The sequence below is a fragment of the Malus domestica genome, chromosome 16 (assembly GCF_042453785.1).
Source record: "Malus domestica chromosome 16, GDT2T_hap1".
In the NCBI taxonomy this organism is placed as follows: domain Eukaryota; kingdom Viridiplantae; phylum Streptophyta; class Magnoliopsida; order Rosales; family Rosaceae; genus Malus; species Malus domestica.
This window is the reverse complement of record NC_091676.1, coordinates 18,298,039-18,314,459: the sequence shown is the minus strand read 5'-3', so window position 1 is coordinate 18,314,459 and position 16,421 is coordinate 18,298,039. Positions and strand designations below refer to the sequence as shown.

At 39.5% G+C, this 16,421-nt stretch overlaps 1 protein-coding gene across 1 annotated transcript; it reads right to left on the bottom strand.

The window, feature by feature from the left end:
* Positions 1 to 4,192: 4,192 nt before the first annotated feature.
* Positions 4,193 to 8,474, bottom strand: LOC103404020 (protein SIEVE ELEMENT OCCLUSION B-like). Its single transcript, NM_001328736.1, is given in 7 exon segments — positions 4,193 to 4,783; positions 4,881 to 5,339; positions 5,444 to 5,574; positions 5,664 to 5,758; positions 5,865 to 6,310; positions 6,443 to 6,535; positions 8,244 to 8,474. Coding segments are annotated over 7 exon segments (2,046 nt in total).
* Positions 8,475 to 16,421: the final 7,947 nt, after the last annotated feature.

Here is a 16,421-nt window from a genome sequence, read left to right as displayed (position 1 = left end):
CAATAATTTAGAAACACAAAAAGACTACTTTATTTTGTATTGAGAGAGGGAAACAAAAAAACTTCGGGTTTACAAGTAGATAGATGATGAGTTTTATTTTCCATCTGAACTTTGAATGTGTTTTTGAATAAATCGTGAGGTGTTTTTTTTCTTATTTACTAACCTTGTCAATATGGGACTAAAAAATAATGATGTTTTCGAGTCTTTAATTGATATGTATTATCAGTGAATGGGCACTAAATTAAACATTTTGATAACACGTCATATAATTTGCAAATTTGGTCTACGTATTATTCTTTGTTGAAGATTAGACTTGAATTAAAACGAATATTTAAAAATAACAACCCATCATAGCTACTAGATAGTAACTAAAAATAAATTAACAACCAAACAAAAATTTGTAAAAATTGAAAAGAATAAACATGCACATAGCATTTCGAACTTAGGACCTTTTGTCAATTTTAAACATCAAAAATCATTGTTTATAATTACACTTCTTGATCCTTTAACCAAATTTTATAAATTTATACTCTTATGAAAAGAAATTTGTAAAAAATGGAAAGTAAATAAGCACACATGGTGTTTTGAACCAAGACCTCCTCATTATTTTCAAATGACAAACCACCACTTCTAGTTAAATTTCTATGTCTTTGAACCAAATTCTATAAATTTATACTCTTATAAAAACATATATAAATATACCACCCTAATAATTTTGGTGCCCCTAATTTTTTTGGGCCCCGGACGGTTGCCCTGCTTGCACTGGGCCTGGGCCGGCCCTGCACCCATGTACCAGAATCCACTCTCGGTATCTGGATCTGGGCTTGAAATTTCGTATTTCAAGTATTTTGAAATTCCACATCAACATAAATATGAGTTTATTATAGCCAAGTCGTCATATCACAGTTAAAAAAAAAAAAAAACATATTGACTAACATATGTATGACATTGCAACAAAATTATAAGTTTGAGTATTGTTGGAACCAAATTCGCGCATCACCATGAGGGGATGAGATTCACAAATTCTACTACCTGTAAAACAATAAACAAACTGTAAAGTAACCTAGGGACTGATGGGGTGTTGGCCAATGGCTCTCCGACTATCAAGTTAGTAAGCCGTATTAGATTCAAGCAATAGGCAAGAGAATAAAGTATGCAATAATTGCGTTACCCGAGGTGAAGCCTAAAAGAGTGTATTTGTACTAGTTAAGGAAGAATCATTTCAGGTTATAGAATTTGTATTAAATCGGGAGAATCATAGAGAATATTTAGGAGTAGATATTTCATCCTCTTAAGAGTGTCCCACTAAGGACAGATTGGTGGACAAGGATTGTCTGCCCTCTCACTTCCGGTGCCCTCATGTGCCCTCCTGTTTGTGTGGTCACGGTTAAGCCATGTCAACATTTTATATTACTATTCATTTTTATCTTATTATCTTTATAAAAAAAATAATATAAAATGTTGACGTGACTTAACCGTGACCACACAAAACAGGAGGGCACGAGAGGGCACCGGAAGTGGGAGGGCACCGGAAGTGGGAGGGCAGACAATCCTTGTCCCAGATTGGTAGACTGCTCCTGTAAAACTGATGCTATTCAGAAGGAATCACCCTCTACGGTAAAGTTTTGGAATCTCCTTTCCACCGCCAAAGCTGCTCCTTCTCTAGCCGCAAGAGCTTCCACCTGCAGCGGAACATCATCACTCCTAATGCAAAGGATTGGCCATAGTGTGAATTTGAGAGCCTCCTAATGCGAAGGATTGGGCAACTAACGTTGGTGTTCTAGATTGCTTGCTCAACCATACGAAGTCAAATTTGACTTTTTTGCTTTTTAACTCTTGTGCATTATAGAGGAATTGAATCAAATTTGGCCTCAAATATGACTTTTGTATTTTCTAAGGCGGGGATCCCACTTTTAGCGCTAGGGTAATAGCCAAAGTCAAATATGACTTTGCATATAACTCCAAAGTCATGTAAGATTGAAGAGAGATTGAGTCAAATTTAGAGTAACAAATAGATTTCCAACGGGCTAGACATAGTTTAGCATGTATCTACTCTTTTTTTTTCTTAGTTGAAGCGAATTTTCCGAAGATAAAATGTAAGTTTCAGAAGGAGAGAGAGAGGAACCAAAGTATTATACTAGTAATATACAAATACTTGATGCAAATGGTGAATTACCTTGGTGGATGATGTATATTTTTTCAATCCAATGTATTTCGAGTTCAACTTTTTCCGGGACTTCTCTTAGATTATAGCTTATAATATATAGTAATATTGTTTATGATAAAAATATATAACTTGCAAGATTTAATATTAAATATATAATTCCTATTAGAGAGAAGAACATCCCCTCCTTTTGTTGATCGGATCTTTGGAAGAAGGAAGAGTAATATTGGAAGCAAAGATCGAGTCTCTTGGCTCAAAGATGGTGGTGCGAATATCAAGTTTTTCCCTCTTGCTACAGATAAGAAAGAAGAACAAGGAATAGAATATTACGGTTGCAGGGAGGCAATGGCAACTACAACGGGTTATTTATCGCAGTGTCGGAAAGAAATCACGTCAATGCATTTAATACGGGTTCGATCCTTATAAATTTTCCTCCTCCTTAATAATTAAGTTAACTATTTAACCCACTAATGTTATCGCTTTACTCAAAGAGAAAAAATACTTGCCCAATAATATTGTCATTTATTTTTTGACTATGAATAGCACATGAACATCAAAGCTGGCGTCCCTCAGGAACAAGGTAATTAACTGCAAAAATGAGCTTCATGATTGAGACCTGGCGAAAAGGCTGGTCCGTTCACTACCTTCACCCTCATCCCTATCCTCCATCTCCATGTGTTTCTCTTGCTCATCATCGGTAATAACTAGTTAGACAGAAAACTCCTCGGTCACCACTGCATTTTCAGGCAGGCTTTTCCATGATCATTCAAATATGACTTTTTTTTTGTTTGGTCATATGATCGAAGACTTTGAAATAGACTCTAAGAAAAGATTTGGACTACTTGTATCTAACAGAAGACAAGCACAAAACCAAGCACAATGACATTCTAAGATTCTTAAAGCTAATCCCAATTAATAGGATAAGGCTTTGTTGTTGTTGCTATTATGTTGGTCAAATGATCAAACCTTATCAGGTACGATAAGGTAAGGTACCCCCTCTTTTCTTTGTTTTGTGCTGGCCTAGCCTTTTGGGTCCACCTTAATTAGTCCTTATATTAGGAAATTAATGAAAAATGGCTTCATTATATTTTAATTTATCCAACACCTATAGATTCTTAACTCTAAGGATAAAACCAATCATTGAAAATGACAAAAACATTTGGTTGAGTATTTTAAATGAACAAAAGTAAGGTTCTAAAAAACGTTAGGCGCTAGTCAAGCGGTGGGTTGGAGCCTAGCGCCTAGGCGGCTAAGCGGAGTCTAGGCGGACTAGGTGGATTTAAGTAAATCTATTGTTTAGTGTAAATAAGTGTCTGTTTATTATGAAGTATTGAAACATAATAAAAATATGGGGAGCAAACATATAATGTGTGTTTATTTAAATGTTAAATAAGTTTCTTATGTTAAGGACTACCTCTTACAATCATTTGATTAAAATAAATCCAACAATGCTTTCTATTTGTCATTCTTTTCCCATTTATGTTCGAGATACTCTACCTGCATTAAATTGGTGATGATCAATTAAATATGGCTCAAGGCTCACGCATGAGAAGGTTGCTCAATCTTAGCTAATTGCTATTGGGTTAGATGAGTTTTCGTCGGTCGTATGACCTTTTTCGGTTGTTCTCTATAAGTAAAGATTGCACCTAAATAATAGAACCCAATTCTATGTTATATTTATAATCATATCTAAAAAATGAAAACCACCAAATAATATCATGCTTGGATTTACCAGGTCAATTGATCATGTCAATGTAATAAATTCAAAGAAATACCCATGAGATCGAGGGTGAAAAGTGCTACGAAAACATTAAACTTAAAACATAACATTGCATCGTAAGACACACGTACACATCACACAACACTCACCACTCAGATTGGTAGGCATCATCAGATTACATAATAATGAAAATGCCCATTATTCAAGTCCCAAGGACGACACTACGAACCACACAAACACAACGCATAAGTTCATAACCTCGTAGTATAGTCATAAGATGACCTCATAGACTCAAAACAGCAAACCCTTCAATGATGCGCGTTGATGGGAGAATCAGTGTGGCAGCACTTGTAGCTCACGAATGTCTCCATGGTGCGCGGACACTCTGGGCATTTCATGGTCTCCGGGACCTTTCCAGCAACGCTCGGGATGTCAAGGCGGCAGCAGTGCCTCATAGTCTGAATCACCTTCTCGTAGTATGCTTTGAACGAGAATTCAAAGCCCTTCTCCTTTATGAAGTTCTTCCATGTGTCGAAGTCGTCAAGGACCTTCAAGATTGTGAAGCCATGGCCACTCACCACCACAGTGGACCCCTTAGTAAGCACAGCCCATCCACCCTCATTTTTGTAGGAAAGCAGCTTCTGGACTTCTTTGGTCACAGTGTCAGTTTGCTTGTTGACTTTGGTGAAGAACAAGCTCTCAATTCCATTCCAAAATCTCCCGAGAATTCCAAGGTCTTCTCCGCCTTTCGGGCTCTTGCCAACACAAAATAGCTCAATATTGATCTTCAATTCCTTGATGAAGGGGTCATTGGCAATGGTAGTTGCTTTCTTTGTGAACTGCTGGATCCAGTCATTGTCTTTGCCTCCATAGAAGAAGATGTACTTCTCCTCTTTGATCTGCTCGAACAAAGAAATAAAAATTATACCCACAAATTTGAATTAAAATTGGTGCTGTAATGCTGTGGAATTGTGAAAAATGAATTGAATTAATTACCCAGGTCTGTATGGTTGGGTGAATATCATTCACAATGGGAGTGATCCATTCTTTGTCATTTGTGAGAGTATCTTCTATTCCCTTATGAAAAGGAAATGCCTTCATTCCATGAATCCGAATCAAGTGGATAGCATTCGTATTTTCCACCTTGCCTTGCGGGTTCATCACTACCACAGCGGGCTTGCCCTTGAAGTGCCACTCCTCCTTGATGAATCTGACGCCGGCTACAGGCGCAAAGTACTGCACAGTGTACCATGGCATCTTGGCCCTCAAGACCTCGAACTTCTTTCGTAGGTCATCAGTCCATTGCTCCACAATAGGGATCCACACAATCTTATACTTATCGTCTTTCTTTGTCCCCTCATAAACTGGTTTGATAATCGAAATGTCATCATCAGAAATGTCAAGGGTGGAAATGAACAAAAGCACATACTTCCTCCTCAGCACATCAATGCTAACCTGTTTGAAAAATTTATGACAATGATTACATTAATTAGCTACATACACTACAAACGGTAATAGTAAAATTTATCAAAGAGTAGTAACGTGCTATGAGAGCAAACCGTTTTGTTAGTCGAACCATCAATAATTGGCTGCACGGTATCCTTAGTGAAAATCAAGGCCTTGAAAACCTCCATAACTTCGGCAGGGGTCTGAAAAAGTTTCCTCAGCTTCCGGTAGGTCTCCGCCTCCTCTGTTTTACACAGAAAACACTTAGTTTTCAGCAATGCATATCAAGTGTAACATGTATGTGTACAACAGTACAAGTACTCAAGTACTCACCTATCTGTTTTTTGCAGATTAACAATTGTATCTTAAGCTTGTTGAGGATGTAGTGGATTTTTTGAGCAAATTGGGACAAATCATATGGCTTCTCTCTACAACGCAGGAAACCAAGTCAGATAAATATTACTTGTTTTAAAATTGTAATGATCATAAATATATACTTATACAGGGTGATTGGTTTGGAAATAAAGAACTTACTCATCACTGGTTAGAAGGGTGATCTTAGTTGCACAAGAAAAAATAGTTATGATAGACCAATAGACATCGACCGGTATGTGATCCATTGCAATTGCCAATGCTGGCACATCCTTTGGATCATAAGCAGAAAGCTTCTCAAGCTCAAAGATGCACTCAATCACTTGCAATGTGGTCTTGATCAGGACGTTGAGTTCGACAACAGCTTGCCTGCGCTTCTGGAGGTCCGTGGGCTTGAGAAGGACTGGCACTCTCTTGAGGATTGCGACGGACTTAGCAAGTAGGTCGCTCTGTTGAGTTTGGGCAAGGAGCCAGAACTCTCCATATTCCAAAGCAAATGCTGCAAAGGCCAGCACTGCCTTGGCTTCCCATGAATAAGTTGAGAGCTTGTTGAGTATTGCCAAGGTTGACTTGTGGGCAATTTCTTCACCTGGTGGCTTGCATGACATCTGAAAGAAATTGAAGATAATTAAACCCGTATTTTTTTTATAGGAACTATAAGAATTGTTTTTTTTTTTTTGGAAAAATGAAAGGAAAATTAAGAATTATTCAATTTGTTATGCAATATTGTAAATAATGACCTCACAGCCAATGGACTTGAGAGTGCACAATGGAGAACTGAAGGTGGCTTTGGGGGGCTTCTCATCAATGGTTTCAACATGTACTTGGGTGCCCTGCAACAAGTTACTAGTAATTATTCACCATTTGGAAGTTTGCTGATACTTAAAATTAAACTCAGCTCAGTAATATAATTGCAAGATATTTCTTACTTCTAATCACTTCATTAATCAGATATTGTTGGATTAGTCCCAAAAAAGAAACCAGATATTGTTGGAGAAAGAAGTAATATTATACATTTGGTTTTTTACTTTTTGATAATGATTTGGATTCCAAATCTTTAAAACTTCTAATTTTAGTGAAGATTATTATTAATAAAATCATTTTCAAGCTTTTAATTTATACGTGTCCGATTTACCAACAGAGAATTGTATGTGGCTCTTCTGTTAAATACAAAATTAAAGAGGTCCAGAGGCAACAGCATTATCAATATCAATAGGAGAAGGAAACGTCCAGAAGTCAGCGTTCAAGAGCTGTATTGTAACCTAAGGAGAAAAAGGTGTCAAAGAAGATAAATCAAAAGAAAACATCAAGGTGAAACAACTTGTCCAGCTCAATAATGTCTACTGTGATGAGTACTTTTGTGGTAGACTGGGTATCTTAAAAATGGAACATACCAACCTCTGTGTTCGTAGTACTGTAAATCTTGTAATCGTTTACCTTAATGTACTAAAAGGCTCTAAACTCATTTTGTTTTGGAAAAAAATAGCTCGTTTGAAGTTATGAGGTGGAACATTTACCATGTTTTTATCTAAAACAAATTTCTAAGAGCAGTCTCTACATTTCATTAAGAAAATCAATTTCTAAGAGCAGTCCCAAATTAATTTTTTCCTAAGGTAAAAAGTTAAGTTTAATTATAAGAAAAGTGTTCTGATAAAATTATTACAAAAAATTCTCTACATTTCATTAACGGAAAAGGAATATTTTCTAATAAAAAGTTAGACATAAAATAGTTTTCAAATTTTTTTTAATGATGCAGAAAATCAATGTTCTAATAATTTGAACAAAACGTGAGGTGCTAATAAAACATGCCATAGGTATTGAATGGTACTTTCCTTCTACATATTTTGCAGTAACATATTTTAGAACTATGACTCTAGATCAAGTTAATTATTTCCTTCTTTTGGTTTAGTGCAATAACTCCCGATTCGACAATGCTTTTAGGGGATTTTCTATGCTGCTCCGGAGTATCGGATATTCTAAATTTTTAACTGTAAGATATTTGGACAAAAACTAAGACCTAATGGTTAAAAATCCAGAACTATTCTATTTTCAATAGAATTTTTGTATTTTTCGAGCATGCCCCCAAAAAAGCTATCAAATTGCAAATCGTTAGTGTTGGGAACCAGGGCCCCTTTAGGTTAATTTGCTGCCTCAGATCGGACTGAAAACGACTACTTAATCGTTGGATCTATATGTCAAGTACTCAAACAAAACGTCACTTACCCACTTCATCTCTTCCAATTTTCAGGACAAAACCAACTGAAATATCAAGTGCCATAGTATTATTTTTAATAAATGCAAGGGAATCTAGCACAGCCATCGCAATTAAGAGCTATACTAGCTATTGTCAGGTAGGAAATTGAAGTTAACAGACCCTGGTTTACGTTTCACTCTAACTAACAGTCTTCCCAATATAAGCACACAGACTATTCTGAGAATCTTAAGCAAGCGCTACCTCGTTCATTAAGCGTTTAAGCGACTGTAGTTAACATTTCTCTTTTAATTCGCGGAAGAACATAGAGATGTTACACAATCTCATACCTGCACAATGCTATCAACGATCTGGGTCGAACGCTTGATGATGGTTTCAGTGACAAGGAAGAGAGAATCAACATCAAAGGAGTCGTCCTCATGGACGTGGGTTGCATAAATGAGCTCTAATATTTTGGTGTCGGACATAGTGAAGAGGCTGAGCTCACCCTCAATGTGCTGAGCAGTGGTGGCGACCACCGAGGTCACCTTGCTCACCACATTTTGTGCTATGCCTAGCATGGTTGATGGAAAATGGCTTACTAGCTTAGCTCTGGGGAAAAAAGCTGAAGGAAGAACCCAGAAGGATGGCTTATGAACAAGGGCTAGTGGGCTGTTCCGTGCAGTTCATTGCTGCCCAGTGCCTCTATTTATAACCATGTTCATCTCGGAATTTAGCAGATAAGTGTGGCCCAGCTCTATAGAAAAACGACACTTCAAGGATCGTTATGTTTTAAGAGGCACGTGAATAATTTCCGTGACTTTTTAGCCACAATAGTTTTTAGGATTGGTATAACTCCTCATGTTGGTAACTGATAATGAAAATCGATATGAGTAGTCCATGAATTTGTTCACCCTAAATTATTTTAGTTATTTCGTGAAAAATCTGTTAATATTCTTGTTAAATTGTCATATGAACGACCACAAGACCACATTTTAAGGTATTTTTGTCAAACCAATCTTCCAATTAACGAGGATATTGACGGTGCGCAAACTCATGGACCACTTCTATCGATTTTTATTGTCAAGGATCAAAGTGAGAAGTTATGTCAATCTTAATGAACATTTGTTAAAATGCCTATTTTTTGATGATGACAGGCTTTTGTAAGAAGCGCTAGGAACGTGAATATTCGAACGGGAACCTCTGATTTTCTTCTGGCATCTTCCAGTGCAAAGCCAGTTCTAGCCACCAAATATAACACCTTCTCTGGGCCTCCAATTATCAGGCAACTCGCCACCGCCAAGATATTTTGAACAGAAGCAAAATTCAAGGAGAAGCTAGTGCTAACATCTTGGCACCACTACCAGAATCGTCTTACCCAGAGCGCCATGTACTAGAGTCAAACCCTGGTACCTGAATATGGGCATGAAATTCCCTATTTCAAGTCTTCTATGGCACATCATCATAAATATAAGTTTATTATAGCCAAGTCATCATTTAACAGTTCAAAAAACATAATGAATGACGGATGTAAGACATTGCTACATAATTATAAGTTTGTGTATGAATTATAAAGATGATATATGAGATTGCAATTGCACTCAAACTTGAGGATGCAAAATGCATTTACCCTTAAATGTTTTGAAGGTTAGATAGGTGTTTTGTATAAAATGAAAATTTATTTTTTTTACTGTTGTATATGAACATAAATGGGTGTGTGAATCATAATCCTGGATGCAAATATAAATGTACCAACTTGCATTGCTTATCAAAAATAATTACGCTAGATTCTTCCTGGTCTCAAATTAATTTATAAAAAGTGACAGTTCATAAATGATGACAATTTATTTCGCGATTCACATTTTTTTTTTATCAAAAGAAATTTCATTAAGAATATAATCAAGAACACATATAAAAAATGTGATCCTTAAAGCAATTCAAGAGGTCACACATTTCAAAGTCATGATCACGACCACAATCATGAAATTCTCATCGACAAAGCGAGAGAGCAATTACAACCAGAAAGACTCTGCTCGAATGGAATTGGAGAGAGAAAAAGAAGTAAGAGATCAAGAAAGATTACTGCCGACTACAAAGCCAAAGACGGGAACGCGGGTAGGGTTTTTCTTCAGGGCTATGAGTTCATGTTTTGAAGGTTATATTTTGTTCTTTATATTCAGTGATTAACTCCGTCTATGTAAGTTTATCTTACATTGCCGGTCCCAAGCCCGGGTAAAGGAGGAGGGGGAGGGCGTCAGGTAGTCGACAGCCGGCACTCCACAGTTACGTCGAATCCTTATGAAAATGAATTCAGAACGAAATCGCGCTAAAGCTAGGGCGTCACTCGTAAGTGGAGCGCTGTGTGGCCCGAGCACAGTGATAAGTGAGCAAGGGTCGCTGTATCTCCATAGGCACCCGGATGCAGTGTTAAATGAGCAAGGGGGCCATAGAAACTTCTTTTCGAACGACTCCACTCAAAGTTGTTTGGGAGCATATGCACCTATCAACTTTACACGGGACACACAAAAGAAGTACTTTGATTCCATTGGACGGGGGAGGGTGAAGAAGCTAGGACAGAAGGGTAGAGTTCAGGAGAGTAGAATGCGTTTAGGAACGTGGAATATAGGAACCTTAACGGGAAAATCTATGGAAGTAGTGGAAGTTATGGTGAGGAGAAGGATAAATATTATGTGCCTACAAGAAACTAAGTGGGTTGGTCTTAAGGCAAAGGATCTAGAAAACTCAGGGTTTAAACTTTGGTACTCGGGCACAAATAGAATGAGAAACGGTGTTGGCATCATCGTGGACAAGACCTTGACACAAGATGTTGTAGATGTCAAGAGGGTAGGAGATAGAGTCATGGCAATCAAGATTGTAATAGGACAAGAACTTATCAATGTGATTAGTGCGTACGCACCTCAAGTAGGGTTGGATATGAGTTCGAAGGAGAAATTTTGGGAAGAATTTGGAGACTTGGTGCAAGGAATTGCTCAGACGGAGAAGTTATTTATAGGAGGAGATTTAAATGGACACGTGGGCAGGGAGACAGGCAACTATGGAGGTTTTCATGGTGGCCATGGTTTTGGGGAGAGAAACGAGGATGGGGAAGCTATCTTGGATTTTGCAATGGCATATGATCTCTTCTTAGCCAACACCTTCTTTAAGAAGAGAGAAGAACATGTGATCACCTACAAGAGTGGGTCGTCAAAAACACAAATAGATTTTCTTCTAATGAGGAAAGGGGATCGTATAACTTGTAAGGATTGCAAAGTTATACCAGGAGAGAGCGTGGCTAATCAACATCGTTTGTTGGTGATGGATGTACATATCAAAAGAGTGAGAAAAAAGAACAAGACTTGGAAGTGCCCAAGGACTAGATGGTGGAATCTAAAAGAAGAAAAACAAGTCATTTTCAAAGAGAAAGTAATCACCCAGTGTGTGTGGGATAGAGAGGGGGAAGCTAGCCAAATGTGGGATTCCATGGCTAGTTGTATCCGAAAAGTAGCAAAAGAGGTATTAGGAGAGTCCAAGGGCTTTGCCCCACACCAAAAGGAATCTTGGTGGTGGAATGAGGAGGTACAAACAAAGGTGAAGGCTAAGAAGGAATGTTGTAAAGCCTTATACAAGGATAGGACCGATGAAAATGGTGAAATGTATAGAAAAGCGAAGCAAGAGGCGAAGAAAGTTGTGAGAGAAGCTAAGTTAGCGGCTTATGACGATATGTATAAGCGACTAGATACCAAAGAAGGAGAGTTGGATATCTATAAACTAGCTAGAGCAAGGGAAAAGAAGACAAGGGACCTAAACCAAGTGAGGTGCATCAAGGATGAGGATGGAAAGGTTCTTGCTACAAAGAACGCGGTTAAAGATAGATGGAGAGGTTATTTTCATAATCTTTTCAATGAAGGACATGAAAGGAGTGCTTCTTTAGGGGAGTTGAGTAACTCAGAAGAGTGTAGAAACTACTCTTTTTATCGTCGAATCCGGAAGGAATAAGTGTTTGTAGCTTTGAAGAAGATGAAGCATAGAAAAGCAGTAGGCCCAGACGATATACCAATCGAAGTGTGGAAAGTTTTGGGAGAGACAGGTATAACATGGCTCACTGACCGTTTCAATAGGATTTTGAAAACGAAGAAGATGCCAAATGAGTGGCGAACGAGCACTTTGGTGCCTATCTACAAGAATAAGAGCGACGTACAAAATTGCATGAACTATAGGGGTATTAAGCTAATGAGTCATACAATGAAGCTCTGGGAGAGAGTCATTGAGCATAGATTGAGGCAAGAGACACGGGTTTCGGACAACCAATTCGGGTTCATGCTAGGGCGCTCAACCATGGAGGCAATCTATCTCTTACGAAGATTGATGGAAAGATATAGAGATGGGAAAAAGGATTTACACATGATCTTTATAGATTTGGAAAAAGCGTATGATAGGGTCCCAAGAGACATTCTTTGGAGGATTTTAGAGAAGAAAGGAGTACGAGTAGCATATATCCAAGTTATAAAGGATATGTATGAAGGAGCAAAGACTGCCGTAAGAACTCATGAAGGACAAACCGAAAGCTTTCCCATAACTGTAGGATTACATCAAGGCTCATCCTTAAGTCCTTACCTTTTTGCGTTGGTAATGGATGAGTTAACAGGACATATTCAAGATGATATTCCTTGGTGTATGCTTTTCGCAGACGATATAGTATTGATAGATGAAACTCAGGAAGGGGTAAATGCAAAGCTTAACCTTTGGAGAGAAGTGTTGGAATCTAAAGGTCTTCGCCTAAGCCGATCAAAGACAGAATATATGGAGTGCAAGTTCAGTGCAAATGGAGGCCAAAACGAGTTAGGGGTGAGGATCGGAGATCAAGAAATACCAAAGAGCGATCGTTTTCGTTACCTAGGATCTATCTTGCAAAAGAACAGAGAATTAGATGGAGATCTCAACCATAAAATTCAAGCTGGATGGATGAAGTGGAAGAGTGCATCCGGCGTGTTGTGTGACCGTCGTATGCCACTGAAGCTCAAGGGAAAATTTTATAGGACGACAATAAGGCCGGCGATGCTGTATGGCACAGAATGTTGGGCGGTGAAGCATCAACACGTACACAAAATGGGTGTAGCGGAGATGAGGATGCTTCGTTGGATGTGTGGGCACACAAGAAAGGATAAGATTAGGAATGAGGATATCCGGGGTAAAGTAGGAGTAGCTGAAATTGAAGGAAAGATGAGAGAAAATCGGTTACGGTTGTTTGGACATGTGCAAAGAAGGCCTACTGACGCTCCGATTAGAAGATGCGACTATGGGACAGAGGTTCAAGGCCGAAGGGGTAGAGGAAGACCTAAGAAAACTTTGGAAGAGACTCTAAGAAAAGACTTAGAGTACTTGGATCTAACGGAGGACATGACACAGGACCGAGCACAATTGCGTTCAAAGATTCATATAGCCGATCCCACTCAGTGACTTGGATTTTCCAAGTCTCCAACCGAGAAGTTTTCCTCACTCGGGAAATTAAGGGAATACTACCTCAACCTACATGCTTCACTCACAAAGCTTCAACATACAAGCTTCAACAAAAGAAAATTCAGAGAACTTAGCGAAGAAGGTTTTAGTGTATTTAACACAATACGTTGAAATGAAGGAAAGCTATTTATTGATATCCCCGATAAGTCACAAATATGTACATATACATGAGTCAAAATAAACAAACAAGAGGGAGCCTTCACAAAGGTTGCTTAGGAGAAGTCTCAGCAGTCGGTAGAGCCCCAGAAAGAGCAGGCACTGGAGGGGGATCATTTGGAGCCTTAGTACTGGACAGAACCCTAGAGGGAGGAGGCAGCAGAGGTTGATCATTTGGAGCTTCATTACGCGGTACAGCCCCAGAAGACGAAGGCAATAAATGCCTTTGGAACAAACCCACAAATCTCTGATGATCAAGTAAAACCTGACCATCAGATTCCTTCATCTGGTCAAGCTTCCTCTTCATGTTTGTAGCATAGTCATGTGCGAGCCGGTGCAACTGTTTATTCTCATGCTTGAGCCCTCTAATCTCCTGTTTGAGACTCATCACTTCAGCCGCCAATGATTCAACTTGGCGGGTTCGAGCAAATAGGCGTTGGGCCATGTTAGACACAGAACCTGCACACTGAACACTGAGAGCCAGAGAATCCTTAACAGCCAATTCATCAGACCGTTTGGAAAGTAGTCTGTTATCTTTGGGAGTGAGAAGGTTCCTGGCCACTACCGCAGCGGTCATATCATTCTTCATCACGGAATCCCCAACGGTAAGAGGACCAGTAGGGGAGACGAAGGATGGGCGCCATATGTTGTCTGGAGAAGGCGTGGCTGCCTCTTCAACAAGGTTCAAGTCAAAACGACGGTCGGAGGGGCCATACATTTTCAAATGTGTTGAAGAGAGAAGAGGTCGGACAAATCAAGATCTTAGAAGTGCAAGAATGGAGCTTCTACTGGTGGAGATTCAAGTGTGTTTTGGAACTTAATGCCAGCCTCTATAAAAATCTGCACTCGACGGAGCTTCAGAAATCGAAGAGGCGTTTGCTTTCTCAAAAGCTGGGCTGCTCAGAGACCACGAGACGTTTGCTTTCTCAAAAGTTGGGCTGCTCAAAGACCACGAAGGCCGATCTCAGAAATCGAAGGGGCGCTTGCTTTCTCAAAAGCTGGGCTGCTCAGAGACCACGAGGGCCGATCTCAGAAATCGAAGAGGCACCTACTTTTCCAGCCTTGTCAGCACCTGTTAGCTTTGCGAAAATTATGGGCATTATGTCGAAGATTTCTGGTGAAGTAGAAAGCACATGAATCTTACTGTTCAATCACCCACTTCCCACACGCAACATTAGCTCATGGGTACCACAGATAACTTTGCCAAAGTTCTTTGACAAAGTTGAGACACGTGAAGCTTGCAGCTCCCACTACACCGCTCTGACCAAGAAGGGTAAAAGAATAGTAAAGAAACAACACTAACAAAGTTTAGACACATAAATTTTGAAGGTCTAGCTACCATATTATTACCCACAAGGGTAAAGGAACAGTACCACTGCTGGATAATTGGAAAGTCCCTGTGTGTCAACCTCTGTGCTTCGTGGCAAGATAGACTAGCAAACATGCCCAACCTTTTCTCACATTCGAGAAAACACTCCCAACAAAATTGCTTGCTCCAAAATCGAAGAGGCACCGCCCTCCGAATCTCGAGAGCCAGACTCCCAACATGATTACTTTCTCGAAAATCGAAGAAACACCGCTCTCCGAATCTTGAGAGCCAGACCCCTAGTAGGATTGCTTTCTCAAAAATTACACGCAACATCAGCTTTCCAGATACCACAGACCACTTTTTCAAAGTGCTCTGACAGAGTTAAAACATGTGAAGTTGGTAGCTCCCACTACCGTGTTATGACCAAGCAGGGTAAAGGAATAACATTACTACTTGTTGTTAGGGAGACTCCTATATATGTTGACCTCCATCCCCAACAGACAGGCAGACCTGCAAAAATGCTCAACCCTTCCTCATATCTGAGAGGGCACTCCCAAAGAAGCCTTTCGAAATATTCAGCTTTCTTTCCCCCCGATAATACCTCTGCAAACAAGCTATACTAGAGCAAGAATATCTCATATCATCAGGGTTAAAAGCAAGAGTATCCCATATCATGTTTTTTCCCTGTCTTTTCCTTTAGCCTTGTTCTTACCTGCAAGACAAGGAGAAAGAGAGCAATCAGTCAGCACTTGGAATCAAGCTTCCAGTCAGGAAATGACTGCCTGGAACCCCTTACTTGATTACTTACCTGGCATTGCTCTCGAGTACTCATCTTCAACATCTTATGCTTCCAGGGAAGATACCGCATCTGCCTGAGGAACAGATAGGGCAAGTGAGAAGGATACAAGGAAGCATGTGGAGACAAGCGTAACAGCACACGTGCCGATACATCCACTACTCTGTCAAAAGCAAAAGCATCCCATATCAGCAGGGTCGAACGTACTATAGATTTGATGGACTTGTTTTGACCCTCAAATTCTTCAGTCGGCCTTATACTCTGGAGGAAACCAGAAAACCCTCCAACCCAGTTCAAGAATAAGCCTGTGGAAAGTTACTTCTTCAAAAGCAAAAGTATCCCATATCATCTCTTCTCATTTTTCTTCTCTTTATCCTTCATGCTGCCTGCAAGATAGGGAGAATGTGAACAATCAGCCGGAACTCGAAATCAAAGTTCTGATCTGGGACTGATTGCTTGGAGCTCTGATTGCTTACCTTGTCTGTCACCTCTTTCAGCAGATCCCCTAGCTCGGCGACTTGGAGGACTCCTACTACATGGTTTGTATCGCGCTTGACCAAGCCTGAAACTACAAGTAAGCTTCAAGTGAAATTGACACATTACCTTGTGCATCTCCACCAGTTAAAGATACCACCCCTGGATGGAGGAAGAGTACTTCCAGAGAAGATGCCACGTCTACCTACGAGACAGATAAGGCAAGTCAAGACGATACCACACTCCGGAACTTAGAAGTTTCGTGATTACGAGATC